At 44.3% G+C, this 12949-nt stretch overlaps 1 protein-coding gene across 5 annotated transcripts in view; it reads left to right on the top strand.

Annotated features, from left to right (window-relative positions):
* LOC103117816 (putative tetratricopeptide repeat protein 41) overlaps nt 1–12949 on the top strand; it is a 113159-nt gene that overhangs the window by 67855 nt on the left and 32355 nt on the right. For 4 of the 5 annotated variants that reach the window (XR_009550687.1, XM_060194298.1, XM_060194299.1 and 1 more), the window contains exon 11: nt 1339–1510. The exons of the other annotated variant lie outside the window; for it this stretch is intronic. Coding sequence is in view for 3 of the 4 variants with exons in the window: in XM_060194298.1 (XP_060050281.1) it covers nt 1339–1510 (172 nt within the window). In the remaining variant the exon portion in view is untranslated. The remainder of the gene's footprint in view (nt 1–1338; nt 1511–12949) is intronic. 5 annotated transcript variants of the gene reach the window in all.

The raw sequence follows: 12949 nt of genomic DNA, 5'->3' as shown, positions 1-12949 counted from the left end.
AGTCTACCAACTCCAATACAAGTTCTGCTTAATGTTTTCCCTTCTGATCTTGTTTTTCAACTTCTGCCTGTGAGTGAGATCACCCCGTATTCATCCTTCTGTATCTGACTTATTTCGCTTAACATGATTTCTTCAAGCTCTATCCAAGATGGGGTGAAGAAGGTAAAAAAATCATCATTTTTAATAGCTGAGTAGTATTCCACTATGTATATATACCACAACTTACTTAGCCACTCATCTGTTGTTGGACACCTGGGTTGCTTCCAGGCTTTGGCTATTACAAATTTTGTTGCTATGAACAGAGATATACACATATCTTTTTGGATGGTTGTGTTTGGTTCCTTAGGATATATTCCCAGGAAAGGAATTGCATGGTCATAGGGTAGGTCCACTTCTAGCCTTCTGAGAGTTCTCTAGACTGCTTTCCACAGGAGTTAGACCCATTTACATTCCCATCAGCAGTGCAGGAGAGTTCCTTTGTCCCCACAACCTCACTCTGCTTTATTTTTTAATTTTTTTATTATTTATTTATTTATTTAAAAAGGGAGACATTAACAAAACCATAGGATAGGAGGGGTACAACTCCACACAATTCCCACCACCAGATATCCATATCCCATCCCCTCCCCTGATAGCTTTCCCCTTCTCTATTCCTCTGGGAGCATGGACCCAAGGTCATTGTGGGTTGCAGAAAGTGGAAGGTCTGGCTTCTGTAATTGCTTCCCCACTGAACATGGGTGTTGACTGGTCAGTCCATACTCCCAGTCTGCCTCTCTCTTTCCCTAGTAGGATGGGTCTCTGGGGAAGCGGAGCTCCAGGACACATTGGTGGGGTCGTCTGTCCAAGGAAGTCTGGTCGTTATCATGCTGGCATCTAGAACCTGGTGGCTAACAGGAGAGTCAACATACAAAGCCAAACAAATTGTTGAACAATTATATTTTTTAATTTTATGTTTATTTTAATCAGAGTGATAGAGAGAGAGAATTGTGAGAATTACCAGAACACTTCTCAGCTCTGGCTTATTGTGGTTTTGGATATTGAACCTGGGACCTTAGAGCCTCAGGCATAAAGGTCTTTTGCAGAACCATGGTGGTGTCTCCCCAACCCTCTTTTTCTTCAAAATTTTTATTATCATGAAGTAACAAAATGTATTTGTACTTGCAATGTCTCCCAATAAATACATCACTACATCCACCATTTTCAAAGTATTTGGATTATAAAGGGTACAATCTCCTGCAAGCTTATTTTGAGAGTGACCTTTCCTGGATGGGGGTGGGGTGCTGTGCCTGCTGGGACACTTCATCCTCTCAGGAGTGGCTTGTTTTTCCTTGTGTGCAGAGTGGCTCCATAACAGAAATGCTTGTGAGAGTGCAGAATACAATCGGAGAACTCTATCTGCAAATAGGGATGGCCCAGGAAGGCTTCCAGTATTTCCAGAAAGCATGGTGGAATCTCATACAGTTTCCACCCAGCAACTTCAGAGACAACCAGGACTTGGTGAAGCAGAAAGGTGAGGTGACAGGTGCAGGGGGGGTGCCTGTTTGTGCTTCTGAGTCAGACTCCTCAGCCACTCCTAGCAAATAGAGAGGTTTCATTTTCTGTGTGTGCACCAGGAGTTGAATTCAGAACCTCAGAGCTGTTGCTGAGCTACAACCTCGCCTGTTTACTTGATTATTTATTTAATTAATAATTTAAAAATTGGGCTGGAGGGTTAGCATAATGGTTATGCAAAACACTTTCATACCTGAAGAACCAAAGGTCCCAGGTTCAGTCTCCAACCCTACCTATAAGTCAGAGCTGAGCAGTGCTCTGGTGTGAAAAAAAAAAAAGAATTAAAAAAATTATTATGAGCAGGGTTTCACCACTCCAGGCTGATAAGGACAGGAGCCAGGTGTGGGCTCATCCCACTGAGCACACACATTATTATGTGTGAGGACCCAGTCTCCTTCTGTAAGGGGAAAGCTTCACAAGCACAGGAGTACAGCTGCAGGTATCTCACATTTTCTCTGTCTCACCCTCATTCCCTCTCTATTTATACTCTCTCTCTCTTTCTCTTACCCTCTAACCAAGAAAAACTGGGGGGTGGTGGCTGTTTGGAGTGGTAGAGTAATCATACAAACTCCCAGTCCCAGTCTACCGAAAGAAAGAAAGAAAGAAAGAAAGAAAGAAAGAAAGAAAGAAAGAAAGGGGCCACATGGTGATGCACCTGGTTGAGCACACGTTACAATGCACAAGGACCTGGGTTTGAGCCCCCAGCCCCCACCTGCAGGGGAAAAGCTTCACAAGTGGTGAAGCAGGGCTGCAGGTGTCTCTCTGTCTCTCTCTTCTATCTCCTACTTCCTCTCAATTCCTGGCTGTATATCCAATAAGCAAATAAAGATTTAAAAAAATGTTTCTTAAAAAAAAAATGGGAATGGGTGGTGGCGCACCTGGTTGAGCACACATGTTACAGTGCTCAAGGACCCGGGTTGGAGCCCCTGGTCCCCACCTGCAGAGGGAAAGCTTTGCAAGTGGTGAAGCAGGGCTGTAGGTGTCTCTCTTTCTCTCCCTCTCTATCTTCCTTACCCTACCCTACCCTCTCGATTTCTGGCTGTCTCCATTCACTAAATAAAGATAATAAAAAAAAAAAAAAGAAAGAAAAGAAAGGAAGGAAAGGTAAGAGATATAAAGGGAAAGGTACCACATCATCAAAGTCTGTCCTAGTGCTCTGAGGGCTGGACTTGAATCTGAGTTGCACTCATAGCAAAGCAGGCACCTTCTCAGGTGAGCTATCTCACCAGCCCTTGATTGATTGAAAAAAAAATTTATCAGAGAGAGAGTGTGTGTGTGTGTGTGTGTGTGCGCCCTCGCTTACAAGAGAGACCAGAACACCATTGGACTAGATGGCAGCAGGGATGGAAGCTGGTTTGCAAGGCATGTGCTCTACCCCACTGACTCAGCTTCACCCTGCTGAGTCTGTTTTTTTGCCTTCAGGGTTATTGCTGGGGCTTGATGTCTGCACCACAAATCCACTGCTCCTGGAGGACACTTTCCCATTTTTGTTGCCCTTGTTGTTGTTATTGCTGCTGTTGTTATTGGACAGGACAGAGAGAAATTGAGAGAGGAGGGAAGACAGAGGCAGGAGAGAAAGACACCTACTTCACTGCCTGTGGAACGACCCCTTTGCAGGTGGGGAGCAGTGGCGCAAACCGGGGTCCTTACACTGGTCCTTGTGCTTTGCGCCATGTGTGCTTAACCAGCTGTGCTACTATCTGGCCCCCCACATTGCTGATTCTTCTTTTTTTTTTTTTGTGAGCAGGTAAGTCTTGACCCCAAAGTTTCCCCTCCCACACACAAAGAAACCTTTCAATATGTGGAAAGCTGTTGTGATAAGCCTCAGAAAAAAAAAAAAAAGAAGACTGGCCAAAAAAGAGAGTTCCCTCTCTGTGTGGAACTGGATCCATGATGGAGCCTTCCTAGGGTCTCAGTTTCTGTATTGTAAGGGAGGATAATAGCAACATCACATTGCACTGCATCTTGTGGTGCATGTGCTTTACTAGCTCTGCTGGGCTGGTCACCTCCCATCATACAAAGGCTGCTCTTATCCCTCCCTTATAACATGGAAACAGGCAGCCCTGGACAGCAAACACAGGAGATTTAAAACAATGGCTGCCACGAGTAAGGACTTAACCACATACAGCCACTGTATTTTTCTTGCATGATTGACACCCAGGGCCATCGTGGTTCTGCTGAAGGAGGACAAGGACCCCTTAATGAACTGAGATCGTGCTCAGACTTCATCCACCAATTGACAGTTCTCCTAGACTGAAAGGGCTTTAAATTGTATTAGTTCTATTTATATTCATTTGGGGGTGGGGGACAGGTGAAATAGCTCACTTAGTGCGATGTTTTGCCATGTGTGTGATCCAGGTTGAGCCTGGCCTCCACCCACTGAAGGAAGCTTCGGTGCTGTGGCCTCTTTCAGTTTTTCTCTCGGCTTCTCTATCTCTCTATCTCTATCTTTAAAAAAATTGGGAGGCTATGCGGTGGCATACCCAGTTAAATGCACATGGTACTATGTACAAGGTTGTGGGTTCGAGCATCTGTTCCCCACCTGCGGAGAGGACATTTCACAAGCAGTGAAGCAGGTCTGCAGGTATCTCTCTGTCTTTCTCCTTCACAATCTCCCTTGCTCCTCTTAATTTCTCTCTGTACTATCAAATAAAAATAGAATAAGAAGAAAAAAAAAGGGGGGATTGGCTTCTAGGATTGGTGGATTCATAGTGCTGGCACCAAGCCTCTATGATAGCCTTCGTGGCAGTAAAAAAAATACTTAAAAAATTTTATTTTCACAAGTGAGAGGTCAAAGCATCACTCATCTCTGGCATGTGTGGTGCTGGGGATCAAACCTGGGGCCTCAAGAATGAGGTCTTTTATTATTACTGTCATTATTTCTTAAATATATATATCTTAATTTTTTTGCCTCCAGGGGTTATTGCTGGGGCTCAGTGCCTGCACCATGAATCTACTGCTCCTGGAGGCTATTTTCCCCCTTTTATTCCCCTTGTTGTTTATTGTTGTTGTTGTTGTTCTTGCTGTTGTTGTTGGATAGGACAAAGAGAAATCGAGAGAGGATGGGAAGATAGAGAGGGAGAGAGAAAGACAGACAGCTGCAGACCTGCTTCACCATTTGTGAAGTGCCCCCCCCCAAAGGTGAGGAGCTGGGGGCTCGAACTGGGATCCTTAAACTGGTCCTTGTGCTTTGTGCCACGTGCTCTTAACCTACTGCACTACTCTCCAGCCCCCTTAAAATTTATTTATTATTAGATAGAGACAGATATTGAGATGGGAGGAGGAGATAAATAGGGAAAGAGACAGAGAGACACCTACAGTTCTACTTCACCACTTGTGAAGCTTTCCCTCTAAAGGTGGAGGCTAGGGGCTTGAACCTGAATCCTTGTCCACTGTAGTGTGTGTGCTTAATCAGATGCACTGACCACCTATTATTTTTAAAAGGATTTTATTTATCTTTTTACTAATGAGTAAGATAGGAGGGGAGAGAGAATCAGATATCACTCTGATACAAGTGCTGCTAAGAAATAAACTTGGAACCTCATGCTTGAGAGTCTGATGCTTTTTTTAAAAAAAATATTTATTTTCCGGGAGTTGGTCGGTAGTATGGTGGGTTAAATGCATGTGGCACAAAGTGCAAGGACCCATGTAAGGATCTCAGTTCGAGCCCCTGACTCTCCACCTGCAGAGGGTTTGCGTCACAAGTGGTGAAGCACCTTTTAAAATATTTAAATATTTTAAATATTTATTTTCCCTTTTTGTTGCCCTTTTTTATTGTTGTAGTTGTTGTTATTGATGTCGTTGTTGTTGGATAGGACAGAGAGAAATGGAGAGAGGAGGGGAAGACAAAAAAGGGGAAATATAGACACCTGCAGACCTGCTTCACCGTCTGTAAAGGGACTACCTTGCAGGTGGGGAATCTGGGGCTTGAACCAGGATCCTTACACTGGTCCTTGTGCTTTGCGGCATGTGCATTTAACTGTTGTGCTACCGCCCGACTCCCAAGAGTCCAATGCTTTATCCACTGGGCCACCTCCCAGACCACTGCTATTTTTTTTGTTGTTGTTGTTGTTTTAATTCCTCTAGGGGGATTGATAGTTTACAATCAACAGTAAAATAAAATACAATAATTTGTACATGTATCACATTTGTCAATTTTCCACATAATAATTCAAACCCCACTAGATTCTCCTCTGTTTTCCAGGACCTGAACCCTCGCCCCACACCCCAGAGTCTTTTACTTTGTTGCAGTATACCAACTCCAGTCAAAGTTCTGCTTTGTGTTTTCCTTTCTGTTGTTTTTTTTTCAACTTCTGTCTATACTGATCCCCTATTATTTACTTATTTTAAACAGTGCTCAGCTCTGGCTTATGGTGGTGTGGGGGATTTAACATAGGATCTTGGAGTTTCAGGCATGAGAATCTGCATAACCATAATGGTATCTCCCCCACCCATGCTAGATTATGGGAGAAAGAAATAAAAAGGGACTGGGTGGTAGTGCACAGGGTTAAGTGCACATAGTGTAAAGCGCAAGGATTGGCGCAAGGATCCCAGTTTCGAACCCCCGGCTCCCCACCTGGAAGGGGGTCACTTCGCAAACAGTGAAACAGGTCTACAGATGTCTATCTTTCTCTCCCCCTCTCTGTCGCCCCCTCCTTTCTCAAATTATCTGTGTCCTGTCCAATAACAACAATAGCAGCAACAGCAACAATGGAAAAAATATGACCGCCAGGAGCAGTGGTGAGCCCCAGTGATAACCCTGGAGGCAAACAGAGAGAGAAAGAGAGAGAGAGAGAGAGAGAGAGAGAGAGAGAGGAAGGAAGGAAGGGTAAGAAAGGGAAAAGGAAATGTTATGCATATACAAGCTGTTGTATTTACTGTCGGCTGCAAAACATTAATCCCCCAATAAAGAAATAAAAAAAAAAGAAAAAGAAAGAGAAAAGGAAAAATATTACGGGCCTGAGAGAACTCATCAGCTAGGGTATGTGCCTTGCCACCCTTGCAGCACAGGCTCTACCCCTGGCATCATGTGGGCCATGCTGTAGTATCCCTTAAATGGTAAAATTGTGCATATCTGAGACCCCAGCTCATACATATGTGTGTGTACATAAATATGCTTCCCCCCTAAGGTATGTGTGTCAAGGAGAAAAAGAGATACTGGCATATATGGTGCTGGGGATTGAACTTGGGGCCTCTGACTGAGTTCTACTGCTGAGCTATCTCTCTGCCCCCAAGTAACTTTGGTCCCATAACAAACTACTCTGAAACTCAGGGTTTTCAAACAACAGTGTCGGGAAATTGTTGAGGATGTGGTTGAGCTCAGCATGGCTTGACTTGAGGGGAAATCTGCATAATCATTGTTTTGCCTGAACGATCCCTACTCATTCCATTTCTTTGACCTATCTTCTTTCTACCCTCAAGACCCTCCCTGCCTGCAGGGTATTATTAATCCTACCAGTTAAAACCCTTGAAACAGTTGCTAAGGAAGTTTCTACCTTCCCAGCCCCCTTTTGCCTTTCTCCACCCCTTTCCTAGCCATTTCTGTTTTTGACTTGCCACTTCCGGGTCTACCTTTTAAAAGCCTTGGCTCTCTGATCAATAAAGATATTGCATTGCCTCGCGCCACGTGTTTGGTTCCTGAGTCATCTCCCTCGTGTCACTGAGTGAGTAGTAGCCCAGGATGGCTCCGGTCATGTCTCTACAACCCAGAGAGTACACGCCCAGGAAGAGGCACCTCCATGCTAGCCTGGCAAACAGCTGTTTAATTTGATCACTGCCCATGGGGCAATGGGTTGGTAGCAGGCTGCAGGCTGTTAGGGGTGAGGGGGGTGTCTCACTGCCCATGGGTGAGCTCAGTAGATTTGGGCTAGTCTCCTGCAAGTGTCTGAGGTTGGCTGGCAGGGCTGACAAGGCTGGCTAGTCTAAGGACTTCACTTAGTTGTCTGCTGGTCATTTGGGGTGAAAGGGAATAGTGACTGGATCAGGTGTCCCTAACCTGAAGAATGGAAGCCTGGATCTGTTCACTTGGAAACTTGCAGAAGGCATAGAAATTGGAGTCAGGGGTCTGGGGAGACATCACAATGATTATGCAAAAGATTTTTCATACCTAAAGTTCTGAGCCCAGGTTGAATCCTTAGCACCACCATAAGCCAGAGCTGAGCTGAGCATTGCTCTGATCTCTTTCTTTTTTTAAAATTTATTTTATTTTATTTTTATTTATTTATTTTTTTGCCTTCAGGGTTATTGCTGGGGCTCAGTTTCTGCACCATGAATCCACTGCTCCTGAAGGCCATTTTTTTCCCCTTTTGTTGTCCTAGTAGCCTTGCTGCGGTTATTATTGTTGTTGTTGATGTCATTCATTGTTGGATAGGACAGAGAGAAATTGAAGGAGGAGGGGAAGACAGAGAAGGGCAGAGAAAGATAGACACCTGCAGTCCTGCTTTACTGCCTGTGAAGCAACTCCCCTGTAGGTGGGGAGACGGGGGCTCGAACCAGATCCTTACACGGGTCCTTGTGCTTTGCACCACGTGCGCTTAACCTGCTGCACTACCGCCCAGTCCCTGCTCTGATCTCTTTCTTTCTCTCACACACTCTCTGTATTTTTCTTATTATGAGAAAAGAAGTCAGATCAATGTTGGAAAGATTGTTCAAAAAGAAAAAGGAAGGCAGGAAAGAAGCAAGGAAGACTGAAGCCAAGGCTCACAAGTGATGGGAAATTCACAAGTGGTGTTCCACTGTTAGAGCTAGTCATTGGGTTGCTTTGTTCAGGGAGATGGAAAAGACTCTGCTGCTAGAGAAAGGTGCAGAGTGGTATTGCAGAGGAGCCCTGGGAACAGGCTAAACTGGACAACTGCCGCTGCTTGTGCAACCTATCTCAGCAGCTGTGAGTCCAAAGGTCACCTCTGTTTAAAAAAAAAAATTCCACCTGGAAGCAACCCAGGTGTCCAACAACAGATGAGTGGCTGAGCAAGTTATGGTATATATACATAGTGTATATATACATAGTGTATATATACATAGCTGTAAAAAATGGTGACTTCACCGTTTTCAGCCAATCTTGGATGGACCTTGAAAAATTCATGTTAAGTGAAATAAGTCAGAAACAGAAGGATGAATATGGGATGATCTCACTCTCAGGCAGAAGTTGAAAAACAAGTTCAGAAAAGAAAACACAAGTAGAACCTGAAATGGAATTGGCGTATTGCACCAAAGTAAAAGACTCTGGGGTGGGTGGGTGGAGAGAATACAGGTCCAAGAAGGATGACAGAGGACCTGGTGGGGGTTGTATTGTTATATGGGAAATTGGGGAATGTTATGCACGTACAAACTATTGTATTTACTGTTGAATATAAAACATTAATTTCCCAATAAAGAAATTAAAAAATGCTGTCATTTCATTCAGGTACTATTTATCACATGCAAGGCACAATATGCCCATGCCAATGCCCATGCCCATGATCTCTCTTTTTTTTTTTTGCCTCCAGGGTTATTGCCTGCACTACGAATCCATTGATCCTGGAGGCTATTTTTCCCTTTGTTGCCTGTGTTGCTTATCATTGTTATTGCTGTTGTTGTTGCTGTTGTTGTATAGGACAGAGAGAAACCGAGAGAGGAGGGGAAGACAGAGAGGGAGAGAGAAAGATAAACATCTGCAGATCTGCTTCACCGCTTGTGAAGCGACCCCACCCCCACCCCCATGCAGGTGGGAGCCGGGGGCTTGATCCAGGATCCTTATGCTGGTCCTTGCACTTTGCACCATGTGCACTTAACCTACTGTGCTGCTGCCCGACCCTCCCATAATCTCTTTTACATCCAGAAAACCTCATGTAGGATGAGTGTTTTTTTCTTTTTTAAAAATTTTTATCTATTTATTTATTTATTCATGAGAAATGATAGGAGAGAGAGAAAGAACCAGACATCACTCTGGTACATGTGCTGCCGAGGTTTAAACTCAGGACCTCATGCTTGAGAATCTAATGCCTTATCCACTATGCCAACACCTGGACCACAGGATGAGTGTTTTATTAAAAATTATCTTTATTTACTTATGAGATAAAGACAGCCAGAAATCAAGAGGGAAGGGGGTGAAAGAGAGGGAGAGAGACAGAGAGACACCTGCAGCCCTGCTTCACCACTTGCAAAGCTTTCCCCGAGTGTTTTTTTACAGATGAGGAAAATGAAAGGCAGTGAGATGAAGGAAATTAAACCAGCGCCCTGCATGGCAGATGTGGTGCTGGAGTCCAGGCCACTGGCCCCGTTCCCTCAGGCCTGTCACCCCCAGACCTCATGGTACAGGATGTCCCCAGGTGCTGGTTTTTGTTGTGGACCTCGGTGAGCAGGGAAGTTGCAGTAGCAACTCAGGGTTGGGTCCCATGTATGGCAGCAGTCCCATTATATGACCTAGATGTGCAGAGGACTGTGAGATCCAGGTCTGTGCAATATAACACGGGGTGACATCTACTTCCTGTGTGTCTGTGTTTCTGCTTGCAAAGCTCCCATAGTGTTTTCTTTTTTTTTTAAAATTTTTTATTTAAGAAAGGATTAGTGAACAAAAGCATAAGGTAGGAGGGGTACAACTCCACACAATTCCCAACACCCAATCCCCATAACCCACCCCCTCCCATGGTAGCTTTCCCATTCTCTATCCCTCTGGGAGCATGGACCCAGGGTCGTTGAGGGTTGCAGAAGGTAGAAGGTCTGGCTTCTGTAATTGGTTCCCCGCTGAACATAGGCGTTGACTGGTCGGTCCATACCCCCAGTCTGCCTCTCTCTTTCCCTAGTAGGGTGTGACTCTGGGGAAGCTGAGCTCCAGGACACATTGGTGGGGTCTTCAATCCAGGGAAGCCTAGCCAGCATCCTGGTGGCATCTGGAACCTGGTGATTGAAAAGAGAGTTAACATATGAAGCCAAACAATTTGTTGAGCAATCATGGATCCCAAGCTTGGAATAGTGGAGAGGAAGTGTTAGGGAGGTACTCACTGCAAACTCCAGTGTAGTCCTGCTTTCAGGTATATATTTTGCAGTAATTTATGGATACATGTGCACATAAGCTCTCTCTCATAGAAACTGGTGTATATCTAGGTTATGGGACTTTGTTAGAAAGTGAACTACCTGAGATGAAATTAGAGTGTACTATTAAAGGAAAGGTCTCACCCGAGTAATGAAGCTGAAGGGTTGTCATTCCACACGTGAAGTCTCTGGATACATTCTGAGGTGAAGCATGTTGAGGTAGCAATCGTTGCTTTGGTTCCCATAGTGTTTTCTAAGAACACGAATATGGTTCCATTCTGCTTCCATAACATGTACGGCTTAGAGCACTTTCTGTTTTCTAGGAGTCTGTTTCATTGTCGATAACTGGCAATATATATCTGTAATCATATAAAAAGCGATATAAAAGCAAAATGGTGGGGAATTGGGTGGTAGCGCAGTGGGTTAAGTGCACATGGCGCGAAGCACAAGGACCAGTGCAAGGATCCCGGTTCAAGCCCCTGGCTCCCCACCTACAGGGGAATTGCTTCACAGGCAGTAAAGCAGGTCTGCAGGTGTCTATCTTTCTCTCCCCTTCTCTGTCTTCCCCTCCTTTCTCTATTTCTCTCTGTCCTGTCCAACAATGACAATAACAATAACAATAATAACTACAACAACAATAAAACAAGAAGGGCAGCAAAGGGAAAAATTTATTTATTTATTTAATTTTTTTATTTTTTAATTTATTTTTTTATTTAAGAAAGGCTACATTAACAAAACCATAGGCTAGGAGAGGTACAACTCCACACAATTCCCACCACCCAATCTCCATATCCCATCCCCTCCTCTGATAGCTTTCCCATTCTCTATCCCTCTGGGAGCATGGACCCAGGGTTGTTGTGGGTTGCAGAAGGTGGAAGGTCTGGCTTCTGTAATTGCTTCCCCGCTGAACATGGACATTGACTGGTCGGTCCATACTCCCAGTCTGCCTCTCTCTTTCCCTAGTAGGGTGGGTCTCTGGGGAAGTGGAGCTCCAGGACACCCTGGTGGGGTCTTCAGTCCAGGGAAGCTTGGCCGGCATCCTGATGGCATCTGGCACCTGGTGGCTGAAAAGAGAGTTAACATATGAAGTCAAACAAATTGTTGAGCCATAATGGACCCAAAGGTTGGAATAGTGGAGAGAAAATGTTGGGGGGGTACTCACTGCAAACTCTAGTGCACTTCTGCTTTCAGGTATATATTTTGCCCTAGTTTATGGATACGTGTGAACATATGCTCTCTCTCACCGAACCTGGTCTATATCTAGGTTTTAGGACTTTGTTAGAAAGTGAACCACCTGGGATAACAAAGGGAAAATTTTATGGCCTCCAGGAGCAGTGGATTTGAGTGCAGGCACTGAGCTCCTGCAATAACCCTGGAGACAAAAAAAAAAAAAAAAAAAAAAAGCAAAATGCTGGTGGCACACCTGGTAGAGTGCACATGTTAGAATGCACAAGGACCTGAGTTCAAGCCTCTGGTCCTCACCAGCAGGGGGAAAGATTCATAAGGGATGAAGCAATATTATAGTTATCTCTCATTCTCTCCCCCTCTCTTATCTTCCCCTTTTCTACCAATTTCTCTCTGTCTCTATCCATAAATAAAATATTAAAAAAAATGTTTATCCTACAGAGAGCACATTCCCAAGACAGTACTATCTAGGTCCAGCCCATTACTTAGCAAGTGGGCTTGGGACTTATTCATATGCTTCTTGTTGTAAACCCTTGCACATCTGTCTGTCTATCTAGTACATATCTACATATCTGTCTATCATTGCCTATCTTCTATCATCTGTTATTTATCTACCTACCTACCTACCTGCCATCCATTTATCTATATATAGAGAGAGACAAACATAGATCAGAGTACTGCCCTGCCATCTATCATGTTGAGTTTGTCTTTGTCTTTCTTGTTTTCTGTGGCACCAGGGAGAGAATGAGGACCTCTTGTATACACAGTCCCTTGACTGTATCATCGTGATGTTTCTTACTGCCAGGGCTCTCTCTCTCCTGTTTCTGTGGGGCTTGGTTACCACAGGGACGACGACTTTCCACACATCCACATTCTTACTCAATAATTTTTTTTTTATCTCTTCATTTGCAAAAACAAACTCAGAATTGGTGTCTTCGCTCCTTGGCCCACACAAATTCATTGCATGTAAGCTAGCTCAGATGCACTGTTGGACGTAACTACTTTATTAAAAAAAAGTTCTGGCTACTGGTAGTGATGTAGAAATGATATTAAAGGATCTGCCTCTTGACATTTTCACTCTTTTTTTTTTCCCCTCCATGGTCATTGCTCGGTGCCTGCACCATGAATCCACTGCTCCTGGAGCCTATTTTTTTCCCCTTTTATTGCCCTTGTTGTTTATTGTTGTTGTTATTGCTGTCGTTGT

This window comes from Erinaceus europaeus, chromosome 7 (genome assembly GCF_950295315.1).
Source record: "Erinaceus europaeus chromosome 7, mEriEur2.1, whole genome shotgun sequence".
Classification (NCBI taxonomy): Eukaryota; Metazoa; Chordata; class Mammalia; order Eulipotyphla; family Erinaceidae; genus Erinaceus; species Erinaceus europaeus.
This window is presented reverse-complemented; position numbering and strand designations above follow the sequence as displayed.